The 19,372-nt window shown below is 44.6% G+C and overlaps 1 protein-coding gene across 4 annotated transcripts in view; it reads left to right on the plus strand.

Annotated features, from left to right (window-relative positions):
- The window catches only part of C8H10orf53 (chromosome 8 C10orf53 homolog), a 31,805-nt gene extending 13,026 nt beyond the window's left edge, over nucleotides 1-18,779 (plus strand). The window contains exons 2-4 of one of the 4 annotated variants that reach the window (XM_055092785.1): nucleotides 500-1,142; nucleotides 2,288-2,407; nucleotides 3,054-3,412. In XM_055092785.1, the coding sequence (XP_054948760.1) occupies nucleotides 1,076-1,142; nucleotides 2,288-2,407; nucleotides 3,054-3,118 (252 nt within the window). In that variant the 5' untranslated portion in view covers nucleotides 500-1,075 and the 3' untranslated portion in view covers nucleotides 3,119-3,412. Of the gene's footprint in view, nucleotides 1-499; nucleotides 1,143-2,287; nucleotides 2,408-3,053; nucleotides 5,115-16,907 lie in introns of those variants that run through there. The other 3 variants (XM_055092784.1, XM_003809028.6, XM_055092783.1) reach the window with 3 other exon arrangements.
- Nucleotides 18,780-19,372: the final 593 nt, after the last annotated feature.

Below are 19,372 nucleotides of genomic sequence, written 5' to 3' on the forward strand. Positions count from 1 at the left end.
TGCCCTTTAAGAGCACGAGAGCCTGTGCTTTGCAACCCTGTAGAGGGCAGAGTGAGGAGTGGTGTGTCTCTTAAGAGGGTTTCTTCCTGTTGGGCTTCATTTGCTCGAAGATGAGGTGGACCCCCATTATTCGGCACCCCTCAACTCAATAGGGTGAGTGATTCGGTGGATCAATTCCTGTTTCTGAGCTACACCATGCCGTATAAGTGCCACTGTCCTCTAAACTCCAAGCTCAGATGCCACGTGAGGCTCAGTCAGCAGGCCCTGCAGGAGGGCCAGGGGCAGGCTACAGTGTGCTCGCCTCCTGGGGCCTCCACCCGTAGGGCTGCTCCTTGCCCACAGTCCATGCACCCTCACTTCTCCAGGCCTTAGAGAGTTGGCACTGGGTGTTAACTGCCGAGTGGCAGCACCTTGCCTCACAGGTGGAGGTTGGGGGGGCGGGTGTAAGGTGGGAATGGAGAAGTTGTTTTGCTCCTGATTTCTTCCTATCAAATTGAAGTCCATCCTCCAGGAGTGTCTTCAGACAAATGCAGCTCCGCCGTCCTGAGGAGTTGCTGCTGAGGGAGTGTGGGATCCCAGAAATCTCTGCCCATGGACTGCCTTTATGTCTCCCTAGATGATCAGCTGCCTTTCCAAACGAGCTGGACTGCTTCATTTAAACAAGTCGTGGGTCCAAGCTGAGTGCCTTCTTCAAAGACGTTTAAGAACAAGACACTTAAACAGGATGCAATATCATAAATATGCCAATGAAAAAGATGCCGGCATTTTTTTAGAGACACATTAGCTGACATGGGTCAATTAGGGCCGCCTATGGGTATCCAGGGAGTGCTGTCTTGTTAATGGAGATCCTTGCTGAGTCTCTTTCTGAAGTTCCTTTCCAGAAGTGAAATTAAAATCGCGCAATTAAAATGTTCACAGTTGGGGCTGGATGTTCTTGAACTGATTGAAAGATGAAGAAGTGGACACACCAACATTTTGAAACAGCAATTGTCTCTGTAATTAGATGCAATTAACTGACATAACTGTTTGCTTTACTCCGTGTAAAACTGATTGAAATGGCAAGACTTTAAAGAATATGCCCCCGTCTGTTTTCTCTTTCCATCCTAAACAAAGTTCTCACCAACATATGAAGACCAACAAAGGTAATGATCGGCACACCCACTCTAATATTGATGTTATGGGTTAAATATATCCAGGAAAGTGGGGAGAAATACATTGGAAAAAATAGAGCTCTAGGCTGTCCAATGTACATCATTTCTTCTAATCCACACACCTTTGCATTTCCACAATAAAAAGATTAAATCTGACAATTATTCCATAACTGTTCTCTGGGGAAGGAGCCATTGAATGTAAGTGATAATCAAAATGCAGATTCCAAAGATGAGAATAAAAAGTTAGTTCATTAGCTTTTCTAAAAAACTTTTTTTCAGATTATTATAGGCAATCTGGAAAATGCTGAAAGAATAAAGAGAAAAAAGTTTCCCATAATCTCACCACAGACAGATAATCAATAGGTATTTTCTTCATCCTTACATACATATTTGAATTCATATTGACTATATATTTTAAATATGTATTATATATATTTGTATCCTAAGTTTTTGCTTATATTGCATGTATTTTTCTTGCCATTAAAAAAGTTCATGAACATTTTTATAAATGTCCAAATAAAATCTCATCACATGGACATTCCACCGTTTATTTGGCCATCCTCTCATTATTGGATATATAAGTTATTCACAGTATTTTGCTGTCATAATAATGGAGAAAAGACATCTTGTTGCAAAAATCTGCCTGTATTTTTTTTCCTTAGGAAGCTTTCTTTTAAGTGTAATTTCCTGGACTAAAGATTAGAATCATTTTTTGAGGCTTTTGGTTGGTACTGCCAAATTGCCCTCCAGAAGGTGTTCAATTTGTACTTTCATCAGCAGAGTAAGAAGTTGCCTATTCCCCCAAGTCTTCTCCAGCACTGAGTGTGGTCTCTCTAAGATTGAGCCTCTGGAAAGCCCAATAGCCCTTTACTAGAGGAAGCTCATTGTTTAACAGATCACCTTGGTGTAGGACAAACAGCAACTGAAACCTGAATTACTCAGGCCTCTGGCTGTGCTTCCCAGCAAAGGTGAGGGCACCTGGGGCCAGCACCCAGAAAGTGCCTACCAGGGCAGTTGAGTGATACCCATGAGCAACTAGATGGCAGACAAGCTACTGTCATCATGAGGACTGCTACCAGTCAGGTTAGTTTGAAGTCTGACCCCATGTCACTCACCTCCTTTTCTGTCCTTCCCAGCTGTGTTGGCCATAGATGGACATGAGGTCATCCTAGAGAAGATAGAAGACTGGAATGTGGTGGAACTCATGGTGAATGAAGAAGTCGTCTTCCACTGCAACATTAAGGACTTGGAGTTCGGTAAGCCCTTTGGCGATGCTTCCAGCCAGCAATTTGCCTCCTCTGAGGAGTCCCTCAATTTCTAGTTGAAATGATCAGTGTATCATGCCTGGATTCAAATTGGGTTTCTTTCTGAGTTTGAAACTTGTACTGAAAGCCCTGTGCTTTCAGTGGCACACACAGGAGAGTATCCAAAACCACACAGTAAAGTGTGTGATGCTACGAGTTTCCCCAAACATTGGAAACAGGAAGGAAAATGAAGTGAAGCCCTGGACTTCAAGGGATGTGATGGAATTAAGGGATAACAGGTTTTTGTACTTTAATAATATGTATTCTGTTATTATTTGCTTTCGAAGCTGCTTTTTTCCCACTTGTTTATTCTATCTAGACTTGCTAAGACACTTAGAGTTGATATGCCAGCAGTGCATGACACTATCAGCAACATTCAAATGAGAGCTTCTGGCCTGGCAGGCTGGCACTGTGCGTGCCTCTCTGTGCTCAGAAGTTAAAGCTTTGCAATCCACTAACACTCTATTAAAAACTAGTTAACATTTTACCAGCCCATGGCCTTTGAAAATGCACTCTGGGTGGAAGCCATAGGTATGTCTGATATGATAACAAATTATATATAAAGCTAACCAAAAGACAATTATATCTGTTTCCCTAGGAGGCGATGGTAAACTAGACCCACTGTGTGAAAAGGCCAGGATAGCCGTGCTGAATGCCTACTGATCTCCTCATGGAACAGGCATCTCAAGTCGGCACAATAGCAGCTGCCCCAGCCATTCTATGATGCAGGCAGAAGTGGCTGTGCCACGGTGTGGACACTGGGCTCTGCTAGTCAGAACAGGGCAACTCGGGCCTGACCTCCAGCTTACGCAGCCTCAGGATTGTCACCTGGCTGCACAGGAGCCCACAGAAATAATAAAAACCACATCATTTATAACATGTCTCAATCTCAACCCATAGGGAGAGCCCTCCAATATCAGGTACACATTGAGCTGAAGGAAACAATAAAATGCAATCAAATAACAAGGTGCCATTCCTGACTAATAACACATAGTTGCCAGAAGCATCTGAGATTCCATTGTTTAGTACTCAAAGAGCTCAGAACAGGTAAAATTAAAGAGAGGTTGGGAGAAGAGTGGGAATAAAGGCTTTTGAAAGTCTGAACCAAAAGCAAATGTTAATATTTGGAAACCTTGCTATTCCTACAGATTTATTTCTGACTCCTGAGGGAATAAATATTTTAAATTGCTATTATAAAATTAGCTGAAATCAAATCTTCAATTTCTCTCATCTAAAACAAGAAAATGACCTGCCTTCTTTTGCATTAAGATCGTCTGAGGAGGGCGCGAAAGAGTCCTCAGCAGAATGTGAGATGGTTCCCTGGTCCCTCTGGAGTAGAACACAGCCCCATAGAGTTAAAGAGGGTTTTCACTATGTTCAGTGTGAAAATCAGTCATGTCGAAATGATATTTTTACTTTCCACTCTTATGCACCAATGTGTAGTATATATTCTTAACTATAGAGTAACAGAGAGGGGGAAATGCAGATACTGATCTAATGACGTCAAATGGGAGGTCATGGTAAGAAGGCCTCACACCTACGGGAGAAAACCAGATTCCCTAACAGAAAACTCTGGACCCGGGGCACCTGTGCTGAAGGAGCAGGGCTTTCAGGATCGCTCAGAGACCTGCGGCTTCGCCCCCTCTGAGAGCAGTCCTAACCATCGCCCCAGGCAGCCTCAAACCCTCCTGCACCCCAGAACTTCAAAGGCCACTGGGGACCATGAAACTGCTTGCACAAGTTCCTTCTCACACAGGACAAAGTAGGGGATATAATTTTTAAAACCCCAGCCCAAGCTTCACTTGTCAGAGTTGATTCAGGGATTGTGAATCACTTAGAACTCTGTGGAACTATTTAAGCATCTCCTTACTGAGAAACTGAGGCTCAAAAGAGATTCTTCCTCCCAGTGTCTGGTGCCGGTTTTCACATATCTTTTGTGACCCTACATTTAGTCCCTTTTTTTCAAAACCCAGTTTAAGTTACTATAGATGTAGCATTCAATCTTTGTTTCAATATAACATTTTACTACAAGAGAAATCCATTCTCATTAAAGAAAAATGGAAAAATACAGGTAAAAATAAAGTACAACTTTAGTAACATTTTTATATATTTCAATTTGGGTTTCTTCTGTTTATGTCTGAATATTCATAAAGAGATAGACATATAGAAATTGACTTCATCCATTTGAGATTTATGCACAATTTTGTAAGTTTTTAAAAATTTTTCAACTTTTATTTTAGATACAGGGGGTACATGGGCAGGTATGTTGAATCTTTTTTAAAACGTAACAGTTTACATAGAGCCTCTTCCCGCATGATTTGTTGACTGTCTGAGCATTTTGTCTTGAATCAGGAAATCTCTCCCTTGAGCTGTGATTTCTACTTTCATGGCCAAAACTTTTTCAATGCTGAGAACTGAAATTGCTATCTTCCCCTGTCTGCATTTGGAGTGGGAACTTCATCTCCAAACACAGTGGAATCCTGTCTCCTCTAGCCCTGCAACCCCGGCATTAAACTGGTAACAAGTGCTTCCCTCGGCAGCCCCATGCCCTCCTCCAGCATCAGCCTCAACCCCGCAGGTTGTATTTGTGCCTTCAGAGTAGCACTACAAGCGAAGAAGACCTGCCCTCCTTGGCTTCATGACCAGAGCTGAAGGGCAGGTAAGGCGAGATAGTACACGGATTCTAAGAAATACTGGAGAAGCTTCTGGGAGATGCCTGTGCCCAGAGCCCTGTGTTTCAGTTTGGATCAGAGGCAAATGATGTCTGAATCAGCATTGCTGGGAAAAATCACTGAGGTTTGCTCTGAGCAGTGGGATTGGGGGGTGTGGGGGGCAGGTGAGGTAGAGGGAGGAAGTTTGCAAGGCTATTCTGCCTTCCGTATTGTAAATGTTTTTAGTGGTGGAATTGATTTTCACTTTGTATGTAAGTGTGTGTTAGGGGTACTTTTCAGATAAAAACTTAAAATCAGGGCCGGGCACTGTGGCTTTTGCCTGTAATCCCAGCACTTTGGGAATCCAAGGTGGGTGGATTTGTTTGAACACAGGAGTTCGAGAGCAGCCTGGCCAACATGGTGAAGCCTCATCTCTACAAAAAATACAAAAATTAGCCAGGCCTGGTGGCATGCACCTGTAGTCCCAGCTACTTGAGGGGCTGAGGCAGGAGGATCACCTGAGCCCAGGAGCTAGAGGCTGCAGCGAACCTAGATCACGCCACTGCACTCCAGCCTGGGTGACAAAGTGAGACCCTGTCTCAGAAAATAAAATAAAGATTTTGACATAAAAGCCACCTGTCTATGGCCTTATCCTCCTCTGTCACTGATTAAGAAGAACTTTCTCTATGGAAATCTCTGAAGAATGTGCTGTCATCCTCCTCCTTTGCCTCCCTCTCTCGAGCACGCACCTCCCTGCCCAGAAGCAAGAGACACAGCTCGCACCCCATCAAAGGCAAAAGTGCCCTGTGCTTCAACGTGCTAGACATTCGGGCACCTTCATGCTTTTAAAATACCACTGATTAAATCACATTTTAAGTTTTATAAGATGTCAAGTCAATGTCGTTATGATTAACATGTAAAGAAAGTGTATTTTAAAATAAAGTTAGAAGCATAGCTGTGTCTTGTTTTTGTTTTTGAGACAGTCTTGCTCTGTCACCGAGGCTGGAGTGCAGTGGCACGATCATGGTTCACTGCAACCTCTGCCTCCTGGGTTCAAACAATCCTCCTGCCTCAGCCTCCTGAACAGCTGGGATTACAGGCACTTGCCACCAAGCCCAGCTAATTTTTGTATTTTTAGTAGAGACGGGCTTTCTCCATGTTGGCCAGGCTGGTCTCCTGACCTCAAGTGATCCACCCACCTCGGCCTCCCAAAGTGCTGGGATTACAGGCATGAGCCACACCAAGCCTGGCCCTTAATTGTCTTTAAATGAAATTTGGAGTCTCTAAACTTTTTCCATTTACTTCTAAAATTTAAAAAGAATAGATTTTCAAGGGGCCTTCCTGGGCTCCTCCCTGGGGCCTTATTGGCTATATCTGCTCCCTTGGTAGGATAGCCCTTAAAATCTGATGATTGGCTGGAGGCTGTGGCTCACACCTGTAATCCCAGTGTTTTGGGAAGCCAAGATAGGACATTTGCTTGAGGCCAGGGGTTCCAGACCAGCCTGGGCAACATAGTGAGACCTCATCTCTACAAAAAGTAAAAAATTAGCTGAGTGCAGTGGCATGCACCTGTAGTCCCAGCTATTTGGTAGACTGAGGTGGGAGGATAGCTTGAACCCAAGAGTTCAGGGCTTCAGTGAGCTACAATCACACCACTGCACTCCAGCCTGGGTGACAGTGCCACCCTGTCTCAACAAACAAACAAAAAAACCTGACAATCCTTGCAAGAGGGCCATATACAAGGGAACTGTGTGAAAAATCAGCTCTCCAGGTAGGTTGCTGGGACATCTCAGTGGTGCAGAGACGAAGGGAGGACTGAACACATGGTGCTGAGGGAGGACTGGACACATGTCCTGAACAAAATCACACTGGGATTTGTTACTCTGGTCCCCTGCTTCAGACATTCATCCCCAGCCCTGCAAGCATTACAGTTAGAGAACATCTCAACTAGTGACAATCAACAAATGCCCTGGGGGTGTAAGGTTTCCACTAAAAACACAGCATTTGGCCAAATCCAGGTAAAAGACAAGAAAGTGCTAGCCCAGGTCTCGGACATAAGGCGTGTGGAACTATTCTTCCCAAACTGTCTGAATATTGAAAATGCTGGTGGAAGGGAGCTTCCTATGAGACAGTGGTGTAATCAGGCGCTATAGTGGCAGCTGTGAGTGGATGTTCCCACTCATAGGACGGGGCACTGCACTTCTCCCCCATGCAAATCAGAGCACACACCCGAGGCCTCCGAAGTCAGGCAGCAGCAGACTGAGGGCACCATGCTGGTGTAAGACAACAACAGGGTGGACAGCGTAGTGAGTGCCAGGGACGTGGGGAGCAGGCAGCTAGGCTAACAGCGGTGGCGGCAGCTCAGCTCTAGTGATGTTGCTGTGCAGGGTATCAATCTTCTGAATTGTTCCAGAAAAGCTGGAAATCTGGATTTTTACTAGAAACTTTTGGTTTTAAAATGTTGGTTCAATTTTGCATTTTGGCCAACAGTAAAATTTTACTAAAAGGCATTTTTAAAATAGCCCAATAATATGTCAAGATTTATCATTTTTCTTTCTCTTGTTAACCTTTTGTTTTCGTGGCTCAATCTTTTTTTTTTTTTTTTTTTTGACAAGGCCTTGCTCTATTGCCCAGGCTGGAGTGAGTAGCACAGTCATAGCTCACTGCAGCCTCAAACTCCTGGGCTCAAGCAATCCTACTGCCTCAGCCTTCCGAATAGCTGAGACTACAGGTGCATGCCACCATACCCGGATACTTTTTCTTATTTTTTGGTAGAGATGGCGTCTCCTATGTCACCCAGGCTGGTCTCGAATTCCTGAGCTCAAGCAATCCTCCTGCCTTAGCCTCCCAAAGTGCCGGGATTACAGGCACAAGCCACCACACCCAGTATGGTGGCTCAATTAAAAAAAAAATTGGTGCCAACTGAAAAACCGAAACAACCACATTTGTAGCCCGTTACTGTGATGATCACCTGCTCCTGATCAAGGAGCATGGGATGCTTCTTGCAGGGGACACTCCAGTTTACACCTTTGGTCTGAGAGTCATTTTCCACATTAATTCCACCGTCACCCTTCCCAGAAGGCCCCTGGCTCTCCTGTCCACAGCTATAGTGTGTGCAGACTACTCTTGTTTTAATGAAACCACTTGACCCAACCATTTGGTTATGTAAATGAAAAAGCAAAGACTATTTGCAGATCTATGAAATAAAGACATTTGAGAAGCTAAGACCTAAAAAGCCTGATTGTTCTGTGATCAGGTACAAGAGGGCCCAGCTGTAGACAGAGCTCATCCCCCCAGATCAGGTTGCCTGAGGGGAAGAGCCTCCAGGCAAGATGTGAGCCTACTTTGCCTTCATGGTCACAGGTCTTTGTGAGCGTGCATGTCCCTGTTCTGTGGATGTTCTGTTTAGAGGAAGTTAAGAGCTGAGACCCAGCAGACTCAACAATGGTGAGTTAGCCCCTCCTCACATGGGAGGAACCTGTCAGGTGAGGCTTAGTCCAGACTGCACCACCAATGTCTCCATAAAAAATACTGAACACCAAAGCTTCTGACTCCAAGGAATCCATTGGCATGGCAGTCCCTTGTCAGCGGACTCCAGGCCCCATTCCCATGTTCTGATTTAATGGGTCTGGGAGGGACCCAGGAATCTACTTCTTTCACATGTGAGCCACCTGATTCCAGTGCATCCAGGCCAAATGCACTGAGAGAAGTGGCATCAGGGTGTTAGGACAGGACTATATTGTCCCTGTAGGTAGCAGTGGGCATTTCACCCCAAGGGGAATGAAGCTACCCTCTGTCAGTCATTCTGGGAAGTGCTAGGAAGGTTATCCCCCACCCAGACCAGGGAAATGGGATGTTTCTTCCCTCTGGGCCTCATGTTCTTGGGCCTGGATTCCAGGGACACTAGAAAGGCTTGGAAATACTCCGGGTTGGCGGTTGTGAGAGAGGCTGGTCTCTAGAGTATGGCCAGTAGACCATGGGCATGTCCACTTCTCCCTGATTCTCATATCTTTCTAACAGTCACAGCACCACTGGAGCTGTGATGTGGAGAGGTCAACTCTTTTGCTAGATCTGCACCTACTCCTAGGGTGGAGGAAGGCCTGGGGGAAGAGAATATACTCCCAGGGTGAGCACAGCAGCAGCAGCAATGGCCTTCAGAGTCTCACCCTGGAACCTGCTGGAAGTGAATCCAGGCAGTGTGGACTCCCAGAGCCCAGAACTATGAGGGAAACCACTGGGCATGCAGCCCCCATCCCTCCTGTCCACAGTAAAAGCACATTAGATGATGCAGGCTGGTCCTTTGACCACACAGGAGGACTCTTTTGAGCAAACTTGGAGTTTTATTGCTAATCTGCCACTGGTACCCTGAACCAAGAAGAGCCAGGCCGCATTTAGGATATATATATATGTATATATATGCACATAAATGATGTGCCTTTATTGACCTATCTATTTATTAAAATCTGCATTTACATTAGTGGGTCTTTTTCTTTGGATACAAAGCAATACAGGTACTCCTCACTTTACAGATAGGTACTCTCCAGCGGAGGGCAGCACTCAAATGCGTCTCTTGAGAGAGAGGAGGGGAGTTGAGAGAGAGGGCACAGCTCCCTAAGGGTGTATCAGGTTTCAGCTCATTCAATCTGCAGACACTTTCAGCAGAGGCTGAAATGGTCACCTGGAGAGGGAACCTGCAGCTAACTGCCCCTCTATCACTGATGTGAGTGTGTGCTAAATGGGGGGAAACTAGGTTGAGAACCAGAGCTATATGTTTTGTACAAATTGCTGCGTTTTTTTTTATTAACTTTTATTTTACACTTAGAAGTATATTTCTGAGTTGCTATAACTATTGTACTACAAATTGTTCCCCAAGTCATTGTGATTTTTCATACGATTTAAGTCTGACCAGTGACCTAGACCTTATTCTACACACAGTCAGGGTACCCCAAATTTCTCACTGTTCCTCAAAGTAAACCATAGTCTTTTCTCTGCCTTCCTTGTGCTGCTTCCTCCTCATGGAAGGCCATGCTGTGTTCTCTGGTTGACAAACTCTTGCTCAGCCTTCAGGTCCCTTCTCACCTATCAGGCCCTCCTTGAAGCCTGCCCTGCCCTCCCACCACTCCCACCCCCATGGCACCAGGGACGACCTTGGTGGAGCATCGCATGCCAGAGACACTGGCTTGCTGGTCTCTCCAGTGCCTCTGTGTGATGAGCCCATCAGTGACGATCTCTTCTCTTTGCCTTTGTGCTCTGGATAAGAAGAGTCAAAATCAGCAGCATGTTGAATAACGGTGGAAGAAATAACAGTGGTTGGCCGGGCATGGTGGCTCACACCTGTAATTCCAGCACTTTGGGAGGCCGAGGTGGGTGGATCACTTGAGGTAGGGAGTTTGAGATCAGCCTGGCTAACATGGTGAAACCCCATCTCTACTAACAAAAATTAGCCAGGCATGGTGGTGGGCGCCTGTAATCTCAGCTACTTGGGAGGCTGAGGTAGGAGAATCACTTGAATCCAGGAGGCAGAGATTGCAGTGAGCCGAGATTGCACCACTGCACTCCAGCCTGGGCCACAGTGTGAGACTCCGTCTCAAAAGAAAACAAAGAAAAGGAAGGAAGGAAGGGAGGGAGGGAGGGAGGGAGGGAGGGAGGGAGGGAGGGAGGGAGGGAGGGAGGGAGGGAGGGAGGGAGGGAGGGAGGGAGAGACAGTGGTCAAAACCAGTGGGAAGTTAAGGTGGTTAATTGTATGTATCCAGTTGACTGGGCCATGGGGTGCCTAGGTATTTGATCAAACATTATTCTGGGAGTTTCTGTAAGGATATTTCTGGCTGAGATTACCATTTGAATCACTAGACTGAGTAAAGCAGATTCCACCCCCACTCAAGGTGGGAGCCTCATCCAGCCCATACCTCATCCAAATCTGAATAGAGTGAAAGGTGGGATTTGGAGAAATTTGCTTTCTCTGCCTGACTGTCCTCAAGCTGGGATGTTGATCTTCTCCTGCACTTGAACTGGGACTTACACCACTGGCTCTCCTGGTTCTCAGGTCTTCATATTTGGACTTAAACTACCACCTACTCTTGGGTCTCCAGCTTTCAGCCAGCAGGTAGCAGGACTTCTCAGCCTCCATAATTGTGACAATTCCATACAGATATAGGTTTAGCTATAGATGTAGATATAGACTATGTAGATATACATATAGATCTCCTATTGGTTCTGTTTCTCTGGCGAACCCTGACTAATACAGAAGTCAAGAATTGAGGCCGCTCCTCAGTCCCAGAGACCCTGACCCCAACTACCTCTACTAACCACCATCTAAGCATGGAGTGTTCTGGTCCATGATGTCCACCAAGTTCCAGCCACCAGATATATGTTGCAGGCATCTGGAAGGAGGAAGGGACAAAAAGAGGGGTTTTCCCTGCTCCCTTCTTTTTCTTTTTTCATCAGAGGCCTACAAGGACAGTGTACCCCACCCCGCTCCCTCAAGAGGAGGGGGGTTGCCGGGGGCCTCCCACTTATTCTACACCTCTCGTGTCTCTTCACCATGCCAGACTAGAGTCAAGCTCAACAAGGTCTTCTTTCCCCGCCAATTCCTCCAAGACTTTTCCCTTGGCTGTGGTTTCACCGGATAGTAGATAGGGACAGTGAGAATTTCCACTTCATTAATTCATGCACATCACTAATTAGATGACAAGGCATTCAGCTACTTAAGAGAGTCATAGTTACTCCCTTACCTGCACTTCATTGAATTTTTTCACTTTGGCATTCAGAGCACTGGGCAGAAATTATATCGTATCAACACACGCCATGGGCCTTCACAACACCCCCTCCCTTTTAAGAAGAATTCTCAGAAGCCTCACATGAGCCTCCATTTGCATGACCAAACCTAGCTGTGAAAAGGACCGAAAATTGGAGCTGTTTAGCCAAGCAGCAGCGTTCTGCTAAAATATCTTATTAGTAAAGAGATGGAAGGAGTCCACGTAAGGCGGCCAGCAGCCCCAGCCACATACTGGCACAAGGTAGGTGCTCACGGAGTGCCTGCTACATGCAATGAAGGGAACTTGGTCACCACTAAGGGCTTGTGATGCCTGGTCTTGTGATAAACTGACTGCTTTAGATCTGGGGACATTTCTAGACCGTCCTAAAGCCCTCTCATCATAACTCCTTCCTCCCGCTGGATACAACAGGCAGACTCATCATAAAACATCAACACTCCCTAATTAATATGTAAATGTAATGCTATCCCAATAAAAATGCCAGAAAGACTTCTTGAAAAAAAGACAACTTGATTATAAAGTTTATATTGAAATATGAACAATAGTAGCCAAAAATAGAATCGAAATCTAAAAATTGACAAACAGAGGAATGTAGTATATGATAAAGGGCCTCTCAAATCACTGGAGAAAAGCGCTCATTCTTAAAATGTGGTTAGGACAATTGGACCACCATCTGGAGGAGCGACGCCATTCCCGCCTGTCCTTATCCTACTATAAACTCCAGATGGAGCAAATACTTACATGTAATAAAGAAAATCACAAACTTGAAACCTTTCATAAACTTCGAAGAAAGAAGGCCTTCCTAAACATGATTCAAAACCCAAAGACATAGAAGAAAAAAATGATTAAATTCAACTTCATAAGAAGAAAAGTGGTTTTGTGTTTTTAAAAACAAAGCAAATCACATCAAAAGTGAAAATACTTGTGAAAGAAGGCATTTGCAACTCATATTCTTAACCTACAGAGAGCTCCCACAAATCACTAAGAAAAAGGCTAACAGCCCACAGAAAGAAGACAAAAATGTAAGGAGGCAATTCACAGAAAAGGAAACATAAAAAGTACATAAACAGAGGAAAATATGTTTAACCTCATTCTTAATAAGATAAATGCAAATTGAAACGGAGATACTAGGCCAGGCGCAATAGCTCACACCTGTAATCCCAGCACTTTGAGAGGCAGAGGTGGATGGATCACTTGAGGTCAGGAGTTTGAGACCAGCCTGACCAACATGGTGAAACCCTATCTCTACTAAAAATACCAAAAAAATTAGCCAGGCATGGTGGTGCACGCCTGTAATCCCAGCTACTCAGGAGGCCAAGGTGGGAGAATTGCTTGAACCCAGGAGGCAGAGGTTGCAGTGAGTCGAGATTGCACCACTGCACTCCACCCTGGGTGGCAGAGCGAGACTCTGTCTCAAAAAATAAAAATAAAAAAGGAAATACTAAAACAAAAAATGTTACAGGACGCTGTGTTGGTAAGGATGTGGTAAACAGGCACTTGTGCTTGATAGAGGCAGAGTAAGTTGACAAAATGTCTACAGAGCAATCTGGCATTGTCAAAAAAATCTAAAGCGTATATCTTTATACCTCCCTAAAGGGATTTGTTCTAAAGATACTATCTAAATCTATTCAACAAATTTATGTGCATACAAGGAAATGCTTGTAATAACAAAAGATTGAAAGCTACCCTGTATCACTAACAAGGGCCTGGTTAAATAAACCCTGGTTCATTCATTCAATGAAGTCCTATGTGTCCAGTCAAAAGAATGAGAGAGACTTTTGGAGTACTGTTATGGAAAGCTCTCTAAAATATATTGCTAAGGTCAAAAAAGTATGGTGTGGAGGAATATATATACTGTATGATTTATGAAAAAATGAGAAAGAACATATGGGTATGCATTGAATCTGCTTAAAATAGCAAGAAACAGGAAGAAGCTACCTCTAGAGAGGGAGGCCTGAGGTGGCAGAGGGACAGCAATGAGCAGGAGATCTTTCACTATACATCCTTCTTACCTTTGAAAATTTGTATATATTATATTACCCATTCAAAAATAATGTTTTAAAAATAAGGCAGTTGTATTTAGATTGACAGAGAAGCCAGACCCTAGCATAGCAGAGGGCCATGGAAGATACGAGAAACAGGAATTGACTGGAAGACTGTTTGGATTAATAAGATAATTCAGTTTGGAGAAAGATCCAAAAGCCATTTGCCTCAAGAAATAGTGCAGGGACAACTGGATAGCCACAGGCAAAAGAATGAAGTTGGACCCCTACCTCACAGCATATACAAAAATTAACTCAAAATAGATCAAAGACCTATATGTAAGAGCCAAAATTATAAAACTCTTAGGAAAAAAACCTACAGTTAAATCTTCATGACCTTGTATTTGGCAAGTGTTTCTTATATATTAAACCAAAACACAAAAGAAAAAATAGATAAATTGGACTTCATCAAAATTAAAAATGTTTGTCTTTCAAAGAACACCACCAAGAAAATGAAAAAATAACTCACAAAATGAGTTTTTAAAAATCATATATCTGATAAAGTACTTGTATCTAAAATAAAGAACTCCTACAGCTCAATAATAAAAGGACAAATAATTTAAAAACAGGCTAAGAATGGGAAAACCATTTCTCCAAAGAAGACATACAAATTATGACAAGCACAGGAAAAGATGCTCAGCATCATTAGAGGGAAATGCAAATCAAACCCACAATGACATACAATTTCACACCCACAAAGATGGGTTCTATCAAATAGTCAACAAGTGTTGGTTGATGGGGATGTAAAGAAATCAGAACCCTCATACACTGCTAGTGAAATGTCAGATGGGCAGCCACTTTGGAAAACAGTCTGGCAACCCCTAAAAAAGTAAAACATTGACCCAGCAATTCTATTCCTAGTATATACCCAAGAGAAATGAAAACATATGCTGACACAAAAAGCTGTACACAAGTATTTATAGCAGCATTTATTGATAGTAGCTGAAGTTGGAAATAACCCAAATGTCCATCAACTGATGAATAAACAAAATGTGGTCTATCCATACAATAGAATATTGTTCCACCACAAAAAGGAATGAAGTTCTGATATATGCTACAACAGGCATGAACCTTGAAAACGTCATGCTAAGTAAAGGAAGACCACGTATTGTATAAGTCCATTCATATGAAGTGTCCAAATAGGCAAACATTTGGAGACAGAAAGTGGATTAGTGGTTGCGCAGCACTGGGGGAAGGGGGACTGAGAAGATGAGGGCTAAAGAATAAGGTGTTTCTTTTTTTTTAACATGATGAAAATGTCCTATAATTGATTGTAGTGATGGGGTTGTACAAGTTCATGAACATAGTAAAATCCATTGAATTGTACAGTTTAAATGGATGAATTGTACATATGTGAATTCTACCTAACTACCAAAAAACGTCAGTTGCCTCCTCCCTCCAAACTATTTGAACAACATTAAAGGCACTGATGCAGTGTTTACATCTATTGTATGTACTGGTTTTGCAAAGATGTCCATATCACATTTACATGAACAATTTTCTGGTGTGTGTATAGTGTGTGCATACTCATTTGCACAAGCAAAAATATGCCAGGAAGAATATTCTTGCCCAGGGTTACCTGAGAGCAAGATGAGTAGGTAGAAGAACAGGAGGAAAACACTCCTTTACTCCTATGTTGTTTGATTTTTTTACAATGAGCACATGCTACTTTGTTAGCATACAACAAAAATTAATAAAAAACAAAAATTGAGCTCCTTTGCTGGCATTCATCAATGATCGAGCCCTGGTCACGTGCCTCACATGGACCATCTCAGATGTAACTCCTGTCCGCTAATCCTCACAAGAGCCCTACACACCCTACAGTGTTTTCTCCATTTAACAGGTGGGGAAACTGGGTCTTAGTGGAGGTGAGGGACCTGACCAAGCTCACTCACACAGGAGAGAAGTGGCCAAGCCTGGGGGCAGAGCCCATATCCACAGGATGGACCCCAATGTTAAGCTTTCCCACTCCATCCCTTCCCATCACTGGAATGGGACTCAAGCTATTTTTGTAATTTTCCCAAAACTGACCTTAGGAAGTCTCCATCACCATAATCAATGACAAGCACAACCAGCTACAGTGCCCATATACAGTGAACCAGGTTCATGCAAAAATTCTCAGGTTTCACCAGAACTTAGGCAACAGCCTAAATAACACCAAATAAGATTCAGAGCAGCTGGTGATCAAGCTCCAAGACTTGACTGATTCTTGTCTTTAAAATGTTCCAGTCGTTTAGCTGTTCAGTGGAAATTCAGCATCACTGAGGAAATGGGTTAAATGAGTTAAATACCCAATTCATAATGGAAAAATATCTTAAACCACTTGTTGATTGTTGTCTTTTCTGAAGCAAGCAGTGGAGTGGCATGGAAGCCAGGTAGCACGCGGCATTTGAATAGTGTGTGCTTCTTGGGAACTGTCTTCAGAGGGATGTCCATTTTCCTCTGTTTTGAAAATGCTCTGAGGCATCTAATAGTATCTCAGTGATTTTCCTTAGAAATGAAAAAAAAAAAAACCCATTGGCCTCATTGTATTTTTAACTGTCTCAAAGTTTTTCTCAATTTGCTACAAACATTAGTGCTTTATAAGAAGGGTACCAGTATTAGTGCCTGGAGTTCTAAGTGTTTCTAAATGTATTTCTGTACACCACCCAAGTACTGGCCCATCTCCTGGTTCTGTTCATGTGTTCTCCCCTGCACACTCTATTGTCATATCCACAGCTTCAGCTCCACTTCCCAACATCTTTCTCCAGCCCTGATTTCTTTGTTACGTGCTAGATCCCAAATCTCAATGGTTAAGTCAGGAAATGTTCATCTTCAAGCAGTTTAAGCCAGCTGCAATTGGCTTAAGAATATAGGAAATATATTGGTTTGTATACCTGAAAAGTCCAGCTACAGGCATAGGTGAATATGAGTGTTCAGTCGACAACAGCAGGACTCTGTCTCCGTCTCTTGATGCTGCTTTCTTCTCTGTTGTCTTTGTTCTCAGGCAAGCTCACCCCAAGTAGTGACAAGAGGACCACCAGCAGCTCCAGGCTGACATTTCACCAGCTTAGCAGCCCGTGTGGGATGAAAGTTTCTCCTTTGCAACAGTTCCCACAAAAGACCCAGGACCTGACTTGTATTGTATTGGCCCAGATTGGATCATGTATCCATTTCCAAACCAATCTTTGTGACCTGGGTTGGCCAGGCCTGGATCACATGCTCATTTCTGGACTAGAGAAGAGGGGAACTCAGCCCTACTGAAATCGACAGGACAGATTGTGGGAAAGGGGTTCATTTCACAAAAGGAAAATGGTGGGTCTGTTTCCAGAATAAGGGTGAATAGATGCTGAGTCCCCCAAAACAAAAATTGTCCCACATCTCCCGAACCTCTCCAGCTAGATGTCCCACAGACAACCTGTGGCAAACCCAACACGATTCTCCCCAGCTCTGAGTCTCTACAACTGTATTCCCGTGTTGAAGTTATGATCGATGAACTACTTACTCAATTTGGGAACTTGGGGACAGCCCTCACCATCTTCTGAAGTGAACTGATCTGCCCTTTTCTCAACAATGCCAGTGCTTTCACCCTGCTTTGGGATTTGGCATCTCTTCCCCAAGCTGTTTCACTGGATTCCTATCTCGTTACTCTGTCTCCATTATCTCCTCCTGCAAACCACTCACCACATGGCTGCTAAAATCATCTTTCCCAAGCATTGATCTGCCCCTATTTCTTCCCTGTGCATTTATTTTTTGGCTTTCCATTGTCATGTTATACTTGGGGACCTCTCCACACTGTGAGTCTTGGTGGAAACAGAGTCTTGACATGAGCAAGTAACCCATGCTCCACCAGGGGAATGCACTGGCCCTAGACCTCAACTCTAGGGCTTGTGGCACAAGGATGGTAAGAGAAGGAATGATGTGTTCTGTGGCTCCAGCAGCGGCAGCTACATCCAGCCTCTGGGGTCAGCCAGGGCAATCATGCCAGCTACTACATCCAGCATCTAGCAAGGTTAATGGGGTAAGCTGCCGTTTCTGGCCTCGGCAGCATGACCATGGGCTCCTTCCAGGCCTGGTTTTGTGGTATGACACGGCCTGAACCTCTGGCTTCAGAGCCTCTCCTTGTGTCCCTGTATTTTATCCAGCCTGCTTCTCCAGCCTTCTAGGCCAGTCCTTGAGATCCTGGTTTCCTCTCAAACAATTCCTTTTGAGCCCATCTCAGCCAGAACCAGCTCTGTTGCTCACAGCTACAAACCTTGACCGAGACACTCCTGTGTGGTTTCAGGAGAAAATTTAAACTCTTCAGCCAGGCATAAGAGACCCTTTATGATCTGAGCCTCACTCACCTGTTCCCTGGCCCACTGCCCACCCCACAGCCCTAAGTGATTAGCAAAGCAGGCCTTTCACATTTACAGGCCTCTGCCCTCCTGGCATCCCCTTCTCCACCTGGTAAATGCTGCCCAACTCAAGCAGCAACTCATACCATCATCTTTCCCCTTCTCCCTTCTCTCCCAGCAGAACGGTGGGCTCCCCTCTCTGGTTCCCTGCAGCCTTGCTCTGCATAGGCTCTGATGAATGCCTGGCACCCTATATCTGTGTGTGTATGTGTGTGTGTGTGTGTGTGTGTGTGTGTGTGTGTCTTGGGAGGGTCATAGAGCTCCTCAAAGCAGCAGCATGTCACCTCCCCCACGCCCCACGTCTTTGTGCCTCCTACCCTAGAGCCCAGCATAGCACTTGTCCCATAGTGAGCCCTCAACAAACACACAGTTAACAAAGGATGGCAATCAATGCTCCATCCTGCCAGCCCTGGACACAACACCCAACAGTTGCTCGAGGGCCAGTGTGGCATTCTTACTTAATAAAACATGTTGGAAAATGTTTGAATGTCTCGGGGAAGAGTGCTTAGTACAAACTGTTGCAGACATTTCCATGGCATCTCTCTTGGGGATTATCAGTTGACCGGCTGGGAAAACTGTCTCCCTCAGGTTCTGGTGGCTGGAAGAACCTTGTCACTGTGGAACAGGGAAGACATGGCTGTCTCTTTTGGCCACTGTGGTGGACAGGGGGTGCTGTTGTCACTGCCTCCCTGCCTCTCCCCACTCTCAGACTATGTGGTCCCCTGGACTCCACACCTTGCCTTGTTGCAGCTGAAACCCGTGTCCAAACAGTCAGAGCACATCGCCCAGGCCACAGCAATCAGCTTTTCTTAGGCCAGTGTAAGTTAGACTTCTTATCACTTGTAATCAGAACTGAAATGTTTTTTGCTACATCAGCCACTAAACTCAACAGTGGGTGCCCAGCAGGATTAAGTGGGCCTCCTCTCACACAGGAAAGGGGTGGCTCCCTGCAGCTCCTGGCACACCCAGCTCTAGTCCGGGACTTGAGTCCCCCACACCCCGCTGCAGTAGCTGATGGCTTTAGCTCCGCATTTGCCCCCTCACCCCCAGGCTCTTCTCTGTCTCACCCACCCCA

This window comes from Pan paniscus, chromosome 8 (assembly GCF_029289425.2).
Source record: "Pan paniscus chromosome 8, NHGRI_mPanPan1-v2.0_pri, whole genome shotgun sequence".
NCBI classification, from domain to species: Eukaryota; Metazoa; Chordata; class Mammalia; order Primates; family Hominidae; genus Pan; species Pan paniscus.